Source organism: Myotis yumanensis, unplaced genomic scaffold (genome assembly GCF_028538775.1).
Source record: "Myotis yumanensis isolate MYYU_CA2020_CCGP unplaced genomic scaffold, mMyoYum1.0.hap1 SCAF_1, whole genome shotgun sequence".
NCBI lineage: Eukaryota > Metazoa > Chordata > Mammalia > Chiroptera > Vespertilionidae > Myotis > Myotis yumanensis.
Genome location: NW_027223752.1, coordinates 139,074,665 through 139,092,632, shown reverse-complemented (window position 1 = coordinate 139,092,632; position 17,968 = coordinate 139,074,665). Strand labels below are relative to the sequence as shown.

Sequence of the window (17,968 nt, the reverse complement as noted above, 5' to 3'; positions counted from 1 at the left end):
GCTGCCTCCTGCACATCTCCTACTGGGGATGTGCCTGCAACCCAGGTACATGCCCTTGACCGGAATCGAACCTGGGACCTTTCATTCCGCAGGCCGACACTCTATCCACTGAACCAAACCGGTTTCAGCCAAAGTTCAGATTTTGAATGAGATGACATTTTTTGATTTGCTTTTAAACATAATAATATACATTAAAATTAAAGGGATAAAATATTCTGTCATGAGGATTAACAAACAAAAAAGAAAAAGAAAGAAAGAGGACCCAAACTGAACCAGAATAAATCCAGGGAGTGAGAGCTCCCAGCAGTTTTCAGTACCAGCTCAGTGCCCTCTGGGGCCTGGAGGTACCGATTTGGCTCTGTTTTTCCAGAGCCATAGCTAGAACCAAGGAACATCCTGGGAATAATGCCACACAGGGTGCTAAAGCATATCAGACAAATTAACTTCCCAGGGCCTAAGAGTTTTTGTGGAAGAAATACCTCAAGGAGAATTTATCAGAGACAGTTTTTTCATTTGAGCTTATACTAAAAATTAGAAACCCACCCCCTTTTCAAAGATAACGTGTTATATGGAAGATGGTGGTATTTTCTGTAGCTTTCAAAATTTCCTTCTGTAGGAAAATCTTTTTACAGGACAGTCTAGATTGCCTCTGGAATAGCAGATTCTTAGGAGTGAAATCACCACAGGGTTATACTTTGTTCCCACACATATGTACTGAGCACCTTTTGAGTAGTAAACACTGGGAATATGGTAGCAGTGAACCGTGAGGGCCAGAGCCTGCTCAGTCAGACCTGGTGGTTACATTTTCAGAAATTTTGCAGCAATTATTAAAAATGAATTCTATAAACTTATAATTTTAAAAATTATATTAGAAATAAATACTCAGAAAAAAGAAAAGAAAAACACCTCTTAGGTCCAATGCTCATTTGCTGGATACAATGTCTGCTTTTAAGCTGATAGAGCAAACACATATATAATCTATATATTTTTAATATTCAACTAGATTCAACATTTAGCCATCATCAAATGTTACTTTGAATTTTCTCTTAGGAAACTTGAAAAATACTTATCTGTCTGGATACTTACATTTTTTTCTACATGATCATTTTCATACTGATGTATTCTTTCTTTAAAAAGCTGCCATTCATTGATTAATTCATTAATTCTTTCATTCAGCATATGAATTTGCTTTACACATTCAGCATTAAATATGCTTATTTTATCCTGAATCTGATGTTGGATGTTAATTGCTGTCTTTTCTTCCCTGTCAGCTTTGTTGTGAGCCTGATCCAATTGCTTTCGAAGCAACATATTTTCACTCTGTAGGTGAGATAACTTCTCCTGTAAGGATTCCTGCTTTCCAATGTCTTTATCCACTTTACCTTGTTCCTTTTGACACGTGTGTTCAATTTCCTCCTTTTGACACTGCTTTTGAATGAGGTCTCTTTCTAAATCCAATGTCCTTTCTTTGAGAGCATCTCTTGTGTGATGAAGCTCAATTTCTAAATTATTGCTTTTACTTTCCAGTTTTGAAAGTTGTTGAGAAAGAATCTCATTGTTATATTTTAGGTTAGACATATTCGAATTCATTTTGTCCCATAAACAAAACCCTTCATCTCTTGCTCTCTGGAAATTAAGTTGTAGGTCTCCCTTTGATGTCTGACAATGCTCATGATCCTGTACAGCGGTAGCCAGTCTAGACCGGTATGATTCAACTTCTGCTTCCAGTCTTCCTCTGTTTTGTTTTTCATCCTCCAGTTTACTGTTCAGCATTATAAGCTCAGCTCTCAGAACTTCAAGCTCCGCATTGTGTTGAAATACTGTTTTTCTTTTTGTCTTTTCAAGACAGTCACTCTTTTCTTTGACAATTGCTATTGCCTCAAAAACATTTTTTCCCATTTCCTGGACCTGATTTTTTATTGTGCCTATTTCCAGTCTTAGCTTGGCAATTTCATTCCACAACATGTGATTTCCATGCAATCGACTTTCTTCTTTTCCAGAACTCTCAGAAACCTATGCAACATAAAGAAGACTTTTAGCTAAAACATTGAAATGACATTTCACGATAGCTTCTGAAACTAAAGAATAATCTATTATTATAATAAAAAATTGCAATAAGTGGATATCCCATTGGAAAAAAATAGAGTTGGATCCAAACCTCTAACTTTATACAAGCATAAATTCTCCAAAGTTCAAAAATGTAATATAATATAAATTTTTTTAAGTGAAAAAAATCACAAGAGAATTTTAAAAGTCTCAGAATTAGGAAGGTTTTTTCTAAATAATCACAAGCCCAGAATGCATTTAAGTAAAAGGTTAATAACGCTAACTACACTTACAAATTGAGATTATAGTCTGAACCTATAGTTACCCCACAGTAAGAGTATTAACCATGCTTATAATAGGATAAACTAAATTTCCTAAAATTATTTTCTCCCAATATTAACCCATAGATATTCTACTTTTCTAATACTTTCAGAGTTAGTTACAAAAACTACCTCTACTATTAACTGATAAGCGAACATTTTCCTAAGCACTTCTACATCCATCAATGGCCTCATTCTGTTATCACAATCTGGAATGGAGGGGTTAAACACATAAGCAAGTTCAGGATTTTCCCCAGGTTTTCAGATTCCACAATTCGTGCTCTTGCACCAGTTCATAGTTCTTCTCCAGTGTGGATATAGAAAAACAAAAGAAGTCTATGTTTCAAAAAACTAATGGTGAATAAGATAAAAGTTACAGAGCTCTTCTTAGAATATCATGAGATTTGTTGTTGCTTCAGTAATGCAATAACTTTTATTTCTTGTTCATGATGTTTAAAGTAGTAATAATTGTAAAATGAGGGAAAATACACTGAACTACTTTACTGGGAATGAAATACCTACCAATAAATTATCAAGGAGTATATATTATGGCCTGTCATTCTCTTCAGAAGTCCTTTGTATTAAAATGGGATACTACTAGGAACAAATTGTTTCTTTTCTCACAAGTACATGAATGACATCTAAAATATCATCTCTGAATCGGTTATACCCTCTTCCATTCCATCAATGGAAGTGAAAACTAACCTCTCTATTGATATATCAAGGAAATAAGATCACTGCCCAAATTTGGAACATCTGTTGTTAGTAACAATACCTTGGAGATCATGCACAATGGAAAATATTAAAAGCCTCCCCTTTGAATGAGGCCATTGTGAATGTCACTACTTGGCTGTGAGAGACAAATGGATTTGAATGAACAATATCATCCTATATAATAAAGAGATAATATGCAAAGTGACCCTCATGTCATAACACTGTCACAAGATGGCTTCCCTGCCCAGTCCCTGCCCTGGCCCCACACCAGATCAGCCTCTCCCACTGCAATTGAGGATGGGACGGCTAGCCAAATCCCCCTACCCCTCACACAGGCCAGACACGCTCCCATGCTTTCTTGGGGCTTGGGTTACCCCAGGCAGGCTGCAGGAAGGGTGTTGGTCAGAGGCAAAGGTCCTGGCTGTCCCTCGCCTAGAGAGTCCAGAAAACCTCAGCAGTGACCAAAGACCAAAACCCAGTGGAAAGGTCCCTGCTGGCACTTATGGCTCAAAGTGCCAGGAGGAGGCAGAGTGTCTTGAACCTGCAACCCTGACATCTCCACACAAAGCCTTGGGGCACACGAAGCCAGTGGCACCTGTGGGTGAAAGGGGGAGAGCAGGGAGCTGGGGTGCAGAGCTGGGAGGGGCCTCAAATCTTCGGGAGTAGCCCGCCTGTTGAGGTGGCTGTGACCTACGTGCTCAGGCTTGGTCAAAGCCCCTGGTCAGCTCTGCCACTTGCCTTCCAGTAGTGGCTAGCCCTGAGTGGCTGGCATTGTCCTCAGAGAAGCAGCTGTAAATGGGCTCAGTTAAATAAGAGAAATCAAAGAGCTGAGAATAAATATCCTCCCAGCCCCTTCCTATGGCCCCAGGTGAGGAGGGGTGGGGAGTGGGTAATGGAAAATGGCTGCTGTTTGCATTTTATGATGAAAAGACTCCTTCTATGTAGAGAGGAGAGCTGATTCATTTCCAGCAACACCTGGCGTGTTCCCTGCCCCAGCCCTGAAGCCTGACAGCACCTAGCAAAGGTGTGTCTGCACAGCCATGTTGGCCTGGCTCCTGGAATGTTGGGAGCAAGTTTGAGCTGCATTGACTAAAAACAAAAAGTAAAGATTGAAAAACACCTCTTTGTACTCAAATGACACTATAAAATGCAGATTACAGCATCTGATTTTGTCTTCTCTGTTTTTTATTTTTTGTGTTTTTTTTTGAGGCAGAGCGCAAATAGGTTCATGGGAAAAGCAGAAAAACACAAAAGGATAGGGAGAGGATTCTGCCGTCCACAGCACTGAACATTTTATTTATTTTTTGTTATTTTTCTTTCTGTTCTTTAAGTCAGAAACCACTTTATAGCACTTTATAGTGATGAGTAATGAGCTAATGCTTCCTCTATTAAGAGCAAACAGCAGTGCCTTTCATATGAGTCACATACATTTAATCCACTCAAATGGAGCCTTCTGAGTGGAGAGAATGGTATGTGTCGTTATATAAAGAACTTGGCATTATGATGTTGTCTGGCTGAAGATCTTATTTATTTTGCAATTTAGAGAATGTGGACAAATCAGGCATTGAAAATGAATGTACATGCTTAAATGCATGACTTTATTTTCATCTGCAACAACCAAACAACTGGTCACCAGGAGGTGCATTGATGGGTCCCATGGCACGGTGGATCTGGGTGAGGCTGCGTGGCACAGGCCATGGCCGGGGGGACCTGAGCCTGCACCCCCCGCCCCAGCGCTAGGGCTGGGGGACCTGAGGCCATGCTCCCCACCCTGGTGCTGGGATGTGAGGCTGCATCACCCACCTGGCGGGGCTTGACAGGGGTGGGGCCAGCTGGGTCTTGGTGTTGCCCAATGGGGGTGGGGCCAGCCAGATACTTCTATTATAGAGAAAGGGAAAATAGCAATATTAAAATAGTTCCTTTAATTAATTCCCTTTAAATGTGTCTGAATTTTGTGCACAGGGCCACTAGTTTTATCCAAAATGTCACCGCTATCTCTCTCTCTCACACACACACACACACACACACACACACCACACACTTTTTAAATCCTCGATAGTTTCCATATGTAAAGTATTGGTTTCTTAAATATGTACACACCCACACATACTCACACACACTTGAAAATGTCTAAACTACCTCAGAATTCATTTTCTCATAAGTTATTTCTATCTCCTTTGGTTTGCAAAGGTGTTTGTTCAGATTTCCATCTTGTAACATTCTGGCGTTCTGTTCTTGAGAAAGTTGGCTCTGAGTGTAATTTTGCTCTTCTACAACCTAGGGCAGTGATGGCGAACCTTTTGAGCTCGGCGTGTCAGCATTTTGAAAAACTCTAACTTAACTCTGGTGCCATGTCACATATAGAAATTTTTTGATATTTGCAACCATAGTAAAACAAAGATTTATATTTTTGGTATTTATTTTATATATATTAAATGCCATTTAACAAAGAAAAATCAACCAAAAAATGAGTTCGCATGTCACCTCTGACACGCCTGTCATAGGTTCACCATCACTGACCTAGGAACACATTTCATTGAATTTTTGGTCTCATACCATTAAAAAGTCCAACCTTAAGAGCAGTACCTTAAAAAACTGTGAAAAGGAAGTAGCCTGTTTAAGCACAAGGATCTTTCCTCTCCATGAAAAAGTCAAATTTTAAGTGATAGCTATATTTGCCATAGAGCAAAAATACAATATTCTGAAATAAAATTTCTTTATGGAAATTTGACTAGTTCCATCACAGTCTCAAGGCAACTTAAACTCTATGTCAAAATTTTCTAAAAGCCAAAATTAACATTTATATTAATGGTTAAGCTCAATTTACTTTCCATTTCTTCATTTAGAAAACATATACACAGTATCTGTTAGATGCCAAGGATAGTAATAAATTAATAATTTTAGTCATAAATGTCATAATTCACATTTTGAATGAGATACAAAATTTTTGTTTTAATCATAATAATATACTTTAAAATCAAAGAGATATAAATATTGATAAAATACTGTAAGAAATAAGAAATTTTTACCAAAGATAAATTTACCTTATTCTCTCTTACAATCTTTGATACAATGTCTCGTGTTCTAATGGTGGTTTGAAGACAGGGGTTCATTTCAACTTCTTTAATAGAGTGCTCTTCTTTTTTTCTTAACTGCACCCTATTTTTTTCATATAACAGATCAACTTTTTGTCTCTTCTTTTTTTCTTCTTCTAAGGAAAATCTGCAGTTAAATATAACCAAAGCTGTGATGGACATAAGATAGCTTGTTATATTTATATGATGTCTTATGTAAACTATATGGTAACCACAAAGCCAAACCTCCAGCAGATTCACAAAAGATCAAGCGCAGGAATCAAAAACAACTATGGAATATCCTCAATTCACAAAGGAAGGCAGCAAGAGAGGAAGAATGGAATAATGGAACCACAAAACAGCCTGAAAACAAGATATCATTACTGAGTTGTTACTGTTAATAATCTATACTGATAAAAGGGTAATATGGTACTTAGATGGAAAACACCTTTCAGACATCCTTCCAGACAAAGCCATGGTGGTGGGGGCTGAGGCAGAGGCAGTTAGAGGAATCCAAGCTGGCAGGGGAGGGCAGTTAAGGGCTATTAAGCAGGCAGGGGAGCAGTTAGGGGTGATCTGGCTGGCAGGGGAGCAGTTAGGGTCTATCAGGAAGGCAGGCAGAGGTGGTTAGGGAAGGTCAGGCAGGCAGACAGAGGTGGTTAGTGGTGATCAGGCAGGCAAGGGAACAGTTAGTGGCATCAGGCAGGAAGGCAGAGTGGTTAGGGTTGATCAGGAAGAAAGGCTGGTGAGTGGTTAGGAGCCAATGGTCCCAGATTGCGAGAGGGTGCAGGCCGGGCTGAGGGACCACCCCCCACCCATGCACAAATTTTGTGCACTGGGCCTCTAGTTACTTTATAAATTGGCTGAGTTCTCCAATCAAAAGGCATAGAATGACTTGGGGTAGTGAACACACAATGCAGTGTACAGAGGCTGTGCTGTAGAATTGTGCACCTGAAACCTGTGAAATTTTGTTAACCAGAGTAACCTCAATAGATCAAATAAAAAAGAAAAAAGTCATAGAATGCCTTTATGGATTATAATAAGAAACAGCTGTATACTGCCTACAAGAGACTCAATTCATTCATTTTCTTAAACATTTTTCATGTTTACCCGAGTATATGCTCCTTGGTTTTAGAAAGAGAGGAATAGAAAGAGAAAAAGACAGACAGACAGACAGACGGACAGACATCAATGTGAGAGAGAACACAGATTGGTTGCCTCCCATACATACCCTGACAGGAGATTAAACCCACAACCTAGGTATATGCCTTGACTGGGAATCAAACCTATAAACTTCTGATATAAGGGATGGTACTCCAACCAACTGAACCACACAGGCCAGGACTCAATTCATTATCTTTTTTAAAAAAATTTTTATTGTTGAAAGATTATTTATGTCTCCTTTTTCCCCATTGACCTCTGCCCAGCTGCCGGCTCTGCCCCCCCTGCCAGCACATGCCCCCACCCCCTATTTTCTGTGTCCATTGGTCATGCTCATACGCATGGATGTAAGTCCTTTGGTTGATCTCTTACCCGTGCCCTCCTCCCCCGCCCCCCACCTTCGCTCTGAGGTTTGAAGGTCTGTTTGATGTGCTCCAACTAACTGAGCCATACAGGTCAGGGCACAATTCATTCTTAAAGATACTTAAAGGCTCAATGTGAAGAGTTGGAAAAGGTATTCCTTGCAAGTGGAAGCCAAAAGAGAATAGCTGTAACTATACTATATCAGACAAAACAGAATTTAAGCCAAAAACTGTAACAAGAGACAAGGAAGGTCTTTATAAGGGGATCACTTCATAAAGAAGATATAACAACTGTAAATATGTGTGCACCCAACATTGGTTCCCCTAAAAATAGTAAACAAATACTAACAGAACTAAAGGTAAAATAGACAACAATACAATAATAGCAGGGGCCACCAACACTTCACTTTCAGCAATGAATAGATCTTCTAGACACAAAATCAGTAAGGAAATGCTAAACTTGAACCAAACATTGGACTGAATGGACAGACAAACATTTATAGAACAGTCATTCATTTTTTATTACCACCTCAAAGAGATAGCTACACTCCCATGTTCACTGCAACCTTATTCACAATAGCAAAATATATAAAGTAAGTGCTCACCAATAAACAAACAAATAAAGAGGATGTGGTATGTATGTATATATGTTTCTATGTATTTTGTATATATGTGTGTATTATGTATGTGAATGTGCATGTATATATGTGTGTGTATATATATACATGTATATGGTACATATGTGTACACACACATATATGTTCACACACACACACAGTGACATTTTCTCAGGTATGAGAAAGAGGGAAATCCTACTGCTAAGAGCAGAAATAGAATAGTAGAGATGACCTATAGTTATAAGAAATATTAATAATGCTGTGTTAACCATGATTGTTTTGTTCTGATTAAAGAAAACATATTCTCATCTGGCTGGGAGTTTCCCCCAACCAACCCCCTTGGACTTGGGAGTTAACCTGGAAATGTGGTCCATCCTCTTTAACTGTTTATTATCATGGAAAGATTCACAACCTTTTTGGTGAAACAATGGAGTCCCAGCTTGCATTGCCTGTAATCTATAACCATTATACCCATTTTTATTCCTTTTGCCTACTTCCCCATGCCTGTAATACCCATTTTTATTGCATTTGCATACCCATTCTTATTTCTTTTGCTTACGACATGTAATCTTTGTCTTTCTACAGCATATAAGCAGCTGGCTTATGGTGTGGGGGGTGCAGAGCAGATTTTCTTGGATGACCTGCTGCTCTCTCATATTGCCAGCATCATTGGAATAAATGTCATATATGACTCAACCCTGTCTGATGTACAGCATGGTGATTGTAGTTAACAATACTTTATTATGTACTTGGAAGTTGCTAATGGAGTAGATCTAAATGTTCTCACCACAAAGAAAGAATTGGTAATCATGTGATGTAATGGAAATGTGAACAAAGAATCCTGTGTTAATCATTTAACAACATAAAAGTGTATCAAATGAACACACTATATCCCTTCAAAATATACAATGTTACATGTCAATTATAGCTCAATAAACTGGGGAAAAATTAGAAGTTGAATAAAATACCTGCATGTCATTATATATATAGTTAGAAAATGGCAATAATCCAATTAGTTGTGATTTTCTTTGAAAATGAACTTAATTGGTAACTTTTGTAGACTTTTAGCCTAATATTTAATCCTATATAATAAAAGGCTAATATGCAAATTGTCTCCTCGGGAGTTCAACCAACCAGGAGTTAGACCGTTTGTTATGACATGTGCTGACCACCAGGAGCTGGTGCAGAACGTAGGAACAGGGGGAGAAGTGGAACAGAGCAAGGCCTGGGTTGGCAGCCAGCAACCAGGGGAAGGAAGGCCCTGATTGGCCCTGATTGCTGGCCAGGCCTAGGGATCCTACTCATGCACGAATGTTGTGCACCCAGGCCTCTAGTCTTAATATAAAAAGCGAAACTTACCAACAGAAAAGTATAATTACTTTTTTATGGAATAAATGCATGCATAAGAATATCATTATCATATACCTTAACAAATGTACAAAAATGCCCTGATCAGGTTGCTCAGATGATTGGAGCATCTTTCTGTGCACAAAAAAGTTGCCAGTTTGATTCCCCATCAAGGCATACCTGGATTTCAGGTTCAATTCCGGGATAGGAAGCATACCAGGAGGCAACTGATGGATGTTTCTCTCTCACATCACTGTGTGTGTGTCTCTCTCTCACCCTGTCTCTAAAATCAGTAAGACATATCCCCAGGTGAGGATTAAAATAAAATTATAACATATATAGTTAAACAAGTAACTCTCCTGGTTATCACTAAACATCTAAAAAAAATAATAAAAACAAGAAGAGTTCCTGGCCTGTGTATGTCAGTGGTTGAGCATCAACCCATGAACCAAGAGGTCACCAGATCAATTCCCAGTCAGGGCACATGCCCGGGCTGTTGGCTCGATCCTTAGTAGGGAGCGTGTATGAGGTGGCTGATTGATGATTCCCTCTCATCACTGATGTTTCTATCTCTCTCTCCCTCTCCTTTCGTCTCTTTCTAAAACTAATAAAAAGATATTAGAAAGGAGGGGAGGATCTTGCCGAGAGCAATTATTAAACAATTCTTCTTGACCCAAACTTCAAAAATAAGTCTATAATTATTGAATATGAAATAGTTTTTATTTTGAACATAGCTGATGGAAGGCAACTTTTATTTATTTATGTATTTTTTACTGTTTTATTTTTAATTTTTTTAATTTTTATGTTTCGCTAAAAGTATTACAAAGGGTATTACATAAGTGTCCTTTTTCCCGCCCCCGCCCTTAACAAGCCCCTGCCCTCCCTTACCCCTCCAGTGTCTTATGTCCATTAGTTATGGTTACATGGATGCATACAAGTCCTTCGGTTGATCTCTTACTCCCCTCCCTCCAGCCCCCAACCCTCCCTGGTCTTCCCACTGCAGTCCGACAATCAGTTTGAGGCAGCTCTGCCTCTGTATCTATTATTGTTCAAAAGTTTGTAATGGTCTTAATTATCCATGAAAGAGTGAGATCATGTGGTATTTTTCCTTCATTGACTGGCTTGTTTCACTTAGCATAATGCTCTCCAGTTCCATCCATGCTGTTGCAAATGGTAAGAGTTCGGAAGGCAACTTTTAAACAGAACACATTTGGTTAGCCCTGGCCAGGTGGCTCAGTTGATTGGAGCATTGCTCCTTACGCCAAAATGCAAGTTTGATTCTAAGTCAGGACACCTACCTAGGTTTTGTTGTTGTTAACCCTCACTCAAGGATATTTTTTCCATTGATTTTTAAATTATTTTATTGATTAAGTTATTACATATGTGTCCTTATTCCCATGTTACCCCCTACTCCCCCACTCATGCCCTCAGGCCCCTGTTGTCTGTGTCCATTGGTTAGGCCTATATGCTTGCATATAAGTCTTTTGGTTGATCTCTCCCCGTTTCCATTGATTTTTTAGAGAGAGTGGAAGTGAGGGAGAGAGAGACAGAAACCTCCATGTGAGAGAAACACATCAAGTGGACCAGGGTTGTGGATGAAACCTGCAACCCAGGTATGTGCCCTTGATCAGGAATTGAATCCGTGATCCTTGGGGTGTGCAGGTTCATGGTCTCACCACTTAGCCACAATGGCCAGGGCTATAGGGGTGCCTGCGGGAGGCATGTACTCTGAGTGCATCAGGCAATTAGAAGGTACTGAGCAGAACAACAACACAATGTGACTTAGCTTTTAATAGGCCTGCTGTGTTTACAATTGAATAAAAGACTAGAATTGATAAAAAGAAGGTAAATAAGAAGAAAAGGGAGGAAGGAAGGAAAAAGGAAAGAAGTCAATTAATTGACTATTAAGCTAATGTTGATAACAGATGTTAGTGTCGTGGAATGGAAGATGTGATTGGTTTCTGGGCATACAGTAAACCCTCAATTTTGCAGGCATTGAATTAAAAGACTTTGGATTTAACAAATAAAACTTCTGGTCTGTATGTCATGAGTGAAAATTAACACCCCATTAATTTTAAAATGCTTTTAACCAAGATCTGCTTATAATTAAATTAACAGGTTATTTTTGTAATTAATTCAATTATTTTTAACAAACGTTAGCAAATTTGCCACATGTTGTAAAACCACTGTAGTAATTTCACCAACATAAATACATATTACTTATCTTCAACTATAGTCTACATATTTAAATCCAAGAGTCTCTGCTCCTAAACAATGTTGGACAAATGATCAGGATGTGATCACACCAAGTGGCGTGTGGGTAATTGGTTCTGTTGGCGATTGGAGTGACTTTCTGCAGCAGTTTTAACATGAGCCGGCGATGTTCCCATGTGCACTGAGCCGTGCCCAGCCCTGCCCAGCCCTGCCCATTGGCTTATTCTCAGTGACTGGTGAATGCATGCATTTTCTAGACCTATTCAGTAAAAATTAAAATTATATATGTAAGGTAAAACACATCATTGTAACCCTAACCTTAAAATATAAACAAAAGGAAAAGAGTTAATATAATGCTAAATTACAAATTAGAAATCATACAAAACAGAGTCGAGAGTATGTGTGTTTCATATATGTGAGCAACATGGCATTAGAAAAAGCAAACTGTATTGGACATTAAAAAGAAACAGAGACGGCCCTGGCCATTGTGGCCAAGTGGGGAGAGCGCCGGCCTGCGCACCGAAAGGATCACGGGTTCAATTCCTGATCAAGGGCACATACTGGGTTGCAGGTTCCATCCCCAGCCCTGGTCCACTAGATGTGCTTCTCTCACATGGAGGTTTCTGTCTCTCCCCCCCTCACTTCCACTCTCTCTAAAAAATCAATGAAAAAAATATCCTTGAGTGAGGGTTAAAAACAACGCAAAGACAAAATAAAAAAATATGTTAATATGTGGTACAGGGTAAACACCAATCACAGAAAACATGGGAAACTGATGAAATTGGCACCAAAAAGCAATTGAATGGGCTGGTGACACTTCAGTTGAGGCAGCATTGTTAAGTGTGCACACAACAGCGTTCCTGTGGGCCCAGTGCAGGCAGAAAATTGAAATCTGCAGCAGTTTAGTTTGCAAATCATATGAACACACCATTCAAAGCAAGTGATGGGTGGCTTGGGCGCTTTCACAAAGGGCACGAAATTATGAGAAAATGAATTTACGGTGAAAATTTAAGTGCTCCAACAGAAGAGTCTGAACCATTTAGGCAAAAATTAATAGAACATATAAATAACGCAATGCCACTACAGCCTCAGGTTTACAATGCTGGCAAAAGTGGTTTGTTCCGGCTTCTGTGCCTGAAAACACACCAGTCTGCAAATAGGGGAAACTGACACGGGAAGAAAAGTCAGCAAGGACAGGATCTTGGCACTGCTATGTGCCCACACCGATGGGTCACGTCCTAGTAAACTGACACCTGTAATCACTGGCAAAACTCATAATCCTAGAGTTTTAAAAAATAGAATGAGTCATCTGCCTGCTTTGTATATAGCCCATGGACCTGGGGGATAATTCTGGGAACTAAATGAATATACCGCAAAAAATTTTTAGAGGAAGTAGTGGTTGTATTGCAGACAGAAAGTAATGATGAACATACAACAGGACAGTGTATCTTACAAAACTTACCGTTTTAGAGTTACCGTTTAAAATCAGCAATTTTTAAATTTTGATGCAGCATGAAAAGAAGTGAAAGTGCAAACATTGGAAACGGGTTGGAAGAACTGGCTTGATGATGAAGAGAGACTTGCATTTAGAAGGTGTAGAGGTTACCGATTACTGTGGGACAACACAGAATATTGGTGGGCAAGTAGCTGAGGAAGAGGTTTTACAATGGTTAGAAGAAGATGAAGGTGACCCTGGGTACCACACTATGACTGAAAGTGAATAGCAGATGAGCTGATGACCTGGGAATATGAGGGTAGAAGTGAAGATAAGGAGGAAGAAGAAACAACATGCCCCAAACAAAAAGTTATCAGTGCTTGGATCTCATCTCCATGATCTAATAACACTTATTGGCAATTCATCAGATAATGAAATGCAGCTCTATTACACCCATTTTTGAAATATTAGGGAGTTAATTATAAAAAACAGCAGACTTCAAAAGTTCAAACTAAACTTGACAGGTTTTTCAAGGCAGGATTACCTAAAGCAAGCGCCTCAACATCGCACATTAACGTCACACCACAATGGGAGTGTCTGGATATATCACCATCCAAAGATGATTATATAGGAAAACTTTCTTCTGTTCTTATAAAATTTAAATTTTGTTTTGTTTTTAAGAATATTGTTTATTTTTTAGTTAAATATAACTAAAGTGTATTTTTGGAAAAATGTTTATTTTAATTTAGATTGCATACTTATCACAGTCTCAAAACAATGGTAAGTACATAAGCAATAATATCTATAGAAAATTTTTCTGTGAAACTAAACTTTTCATAAACACTTAATTTTAAACGAATGTGTCTACATAAGTAAAAGCGGGTAAATTAATTTGTCAGTTTTTCACATACACATTCAGAAAACCTAATTTATTATATATAACAGACTTTTGGCTTTTGGATACCCCCTTGCCTGAATTAGTCCCTTACATTGAGGTCTCTCTGTATTTTGAAGATAACCTGACAAGAGTTGCTGACAGATTAGATGTGAGGTTTAAGACAAAGAGAAAGATAGGAGTTGAGGATGACACCAAGTTTTTGGCAGAGCAATTGGAAGAACTGTCATTAACTCAAACAAGAAAGACCACATGAAGGGCAACTATGCGAAAGAAGATCAATAGTTCAATTTTGGAGATCTTAAGTCTGAAACACCCAATGGCTATTAAAAAAAAGATATCAAGTAGGCAATTTGATATATAGGTCTGGCATTAAGGAGAGAGATCTGGTCTGGAGATATAAATTTGAAGATCATTAGTATATAGAAGATAGTAAAAGTCATGAGAAAAAAGATCAAAGCCTGAATCCTGGGACACCTGAATGTGTAAAAGGAGGGAGATGAGGAGAAACCAGACTAAGGACAGACTAGGAAAGGCAAGGAGGAATCCAGGTGATTATGTTCCCCCTCCCCACTGAAAACACAAAGTTCTAAGAGTCAAATGAAAAAAGAGAGAGTTTTCCATTGGGTCAAATATTGCTGATAGGTTATGTAAAACCAGGTCTAAAACATTATGTCTAGATTTATTAGAGGAAAACAAGCACTAACCTTGTGAAAAACAATTTTGGAGACGAGGTGGGACTGAAAAGTACTAGAGTGGGCTCAAGAGTGCATGGAAGGGAAATTCGAATCAGTGAGTATAGATCATTCTTTTCAGGACTTTGTAGCTAAATGGCACAGCCCTGGATGATCTCATCTGCTTCATGTTTAGCTGTAGCTTTCAATCCTTCCATAGTGACTATGAAGTATTTTTGTAATACTTGAAAGTTTTTTAATTACGCAGCTGTGGCACTATATGGTTTAAAACATGCCAGACTAGTTGTTCACAAAATTATACACCTAAAAGATGCCATCATTTTTTTCTAGATATATAATATTCAATAACCTTATTATAATGTTTCTCATGCTTACAAAGATGACAGAAGGATTTCTTTCTAGATGAAAATCATCCAACTCTAGAATATACTACTCAAATGTACAAAGTACACTAATCAAGCATATTAAAATTGTGTAATAGAAATAAAGGGGGAAACATGCATGTAATATTCTTACTTTATAAACTGAATTTTCGTAAGTTTTGTAATATGCAGTCCCTGTTGAAAAAGTGGGTGAGGTACATACTGAAATGTATTCTCTTTAAAAAAGAAGGATAGAGGCATGCACTCATGGTACCTTTCAAAAAGATTCACGACATGAGGAGCACCTTGGTTTATCTAGTGTCTATGACAGATTTCAGAGACCCGATGGTTCATGAAGCCCACAATACTGAGCGTCTGGCCCTTTACCAAAAAGGTTTGTCAACTCCTGATCTAGCAGATTAATCCCTTGATGTGTTTAATAGCTTTTACTCAATATTCTGAAATTTGTATATAAGATATGGGACAAATTACCTTGTGAAATCTTGGGCTTTCAGATTAATTTGAGGGTCCAATATTTGAACACTCAGGAATTAGGAACAAGCACACAAAAAATAAGTAGCTAGTAATTTAGATGGAAACAAAGTAGAGTGGCGGTGTAGCATATAACTTCCTATCATAACTGAGCAGGTATTAAAAGTATCCACACAAAATTTGTTTAAGACATGACATTAAACCTAATGCTTTAAATACACATCAGTTGTCTAATAATCAGTATACTGTAGGCCAGACTACCCTCATTTTTTTCCAGTGGCTGCATACTACATTATTTTATGGGTATAATAAAGTATTTCCTTAAAAATAGCTATTTACACTATCTCCAACTTTTTGGCATACAATGTTGTAATAAATATCTTTAACATACATATGTATATTTGTAACATTTATATAAATATCCTTAATGCATATGTGTATATGATATATCTTTAACATCTATGTCACATTTTATATATATACTAGAGGCCCAGCGCACAGAATCGTGCACCGGTGGGGCCCCTTGGCATGGCCTGTGGGTTCGGTCCAAAACTGGCAGTCCAATGCTGCCTGCCCCTCCTGCCTGTTGCTGCTGCTCATCCAGGCCCCACTGCACCTGCCCAGTCATTCCCAATCAGGAGAGGCTCGCACAGCTTCAGCGGTGCTCGCCAGCCATGAGCCCTGCACCTGCTGCCCCTTCCAAGGGGATTGCGGGGGGGGGGGGGCGCGGCGGACTGGGGTGCGATCAGTGATCAGCCCTCTGGGTGGACAGTGAGGTGCCCTTGCTGGGCTGGGATCCGTATCCATCCTGCTGACATTAGCACCAGTTGTTGGGAGCCACCTGACAGCTGCCTTTACTAGTATGTCTTTTTTCCTTGCCAAGCTTCTAGGGAGGGGAAGTGGCCGTGATGCCCGAGGCCGACTTCCAGGAGGACAGCGGCACTGTCAGGATTGTGCCAACAGTGCAGGTCCATCAGTGCCTGGCCCGTTCTCCAGAGATTGGACCTACATGACTACTGAGGGAGTGAGTGGCTGCCACCAGGCTGGTGGCTGCTGGGACAGGTCAGACAGCTGAGCAGTGCTCCCGCTGTGGGAGCCCATTGACCACCAGGAACAGCTCCTGTCAACCAGTCATTTGGCCATTCAGTCATTCGGTTGCTTAGGCTTTTATATATATAAATAATACATATAATGACCAACTGTATGTTTGATATACATAATAATATATAATTAATATCCTTAGAATGTGTACATGTGTGTTCATACAAGTCACGTTTTCCCGTAGGATTTATGTCTTGAAGTGACGCAATTGGGATAAAAGAATGACATACTTGAAATTTTGAAACAATCTCAATTACCCTTCAAAAAAAGACGTGCCAATTACATCTCCCACTAGTGCACAAGAATGCCTTTTCCTCCCACGTGCCAATCCTGGTTTATATTTTCTTTAATAAATTACTTATCATTATCAGTTCTAAAATTGGTATCTCATTGTTTGTTGATTTGCATTTTTCTAATTATCAAGCAAGGTTCACTCCCTCTAGTGAAAATATAAAATTAGTTAATCAGTAATATTAGTTCAAGTTGGAATTTTTTATTGGAAAAGAATAATTACCTACTGTTAAGTACTGCTGTAGGCCTACCTGTCAGACTCATCATTCTTCATAATAGAAACCTGCTGCTGATCAGTTTGTTCACTGTTGCTCTGCTGACTCAATCCACCACTGCCACTGTCATCAGCACCCTCATCCATGTTTCCTGACACTTCCCTTTTACTGCTTTTCCCATCCTTTTTTTCTTCAACCTTTGATGAAAGATTGATATTAGGGATATTGTTATCATCTCCCTCATCAAAAAGACTGTGTTTTCACTAATTTTATCATTTGGTTTTGTTATTACCTTCTTCACAAGAATGACTGTGCTTTCACTCATTTCATCACTTTGTTCCTTGTTGCTCTGCTGATTCAGTCCAATACTGTCATGGTCATCATCAGCACGATCACCCATGTTTCCTAACACTTCCCTTTTCCTGCTTTTCTGCTTCTTCCTTTCTGCAACCTTTGTTGAAAGATTGATATCAGGGATATTGTAATCATCTCATTCATTGAAAAGACTGTGTTTTCATTAATTCTATCATTTGGCTTTTATTATTTGGCTTTGTTATTACCTCATTCATGAAAATGACTGTATTTTCAGTAATTTTATCATTTGGCCGCTGGTGATCAGTGTGTTCC

At 38.9% G+C, this 17,968-nt stretch overlaps 1 protein-coding gene across 1 annotated transcript in view; it reads right to left on the bottom strand.

Moving 5' to 3' along the window:
* The window catches only part of LOC139017455 (ankyrin repeat domain-containing protein 26-like), a 40,100-nt gene extending 22,359 nt beyond the window's left edge, over positions 1-17,741 (bottom strand). The window contains exons 1-4 of the mRNA XM_070425925.1: positions 17,634-17,741; positions 17,378-17,538; positions 6,125-6,302; positions 1,087-2,013 (exon numbers count right to left, since the gene is read on the bottom strand). Coding sequence (XP_070282026.1) covers positions 1,087-2,013; positions 6,125-6,302; positions 17,378-17,538; positions 17,634-17,741 — 1,374 coding nt within the window. The remainder of the gene's footprint in view (positions 1-1,086; positions 2,014-6,124; positions 6,303-17,377; positions 17,539-17,633) is intronic.
* Positions 17,742-17,968: the final 227 nt, after the last annotated feature.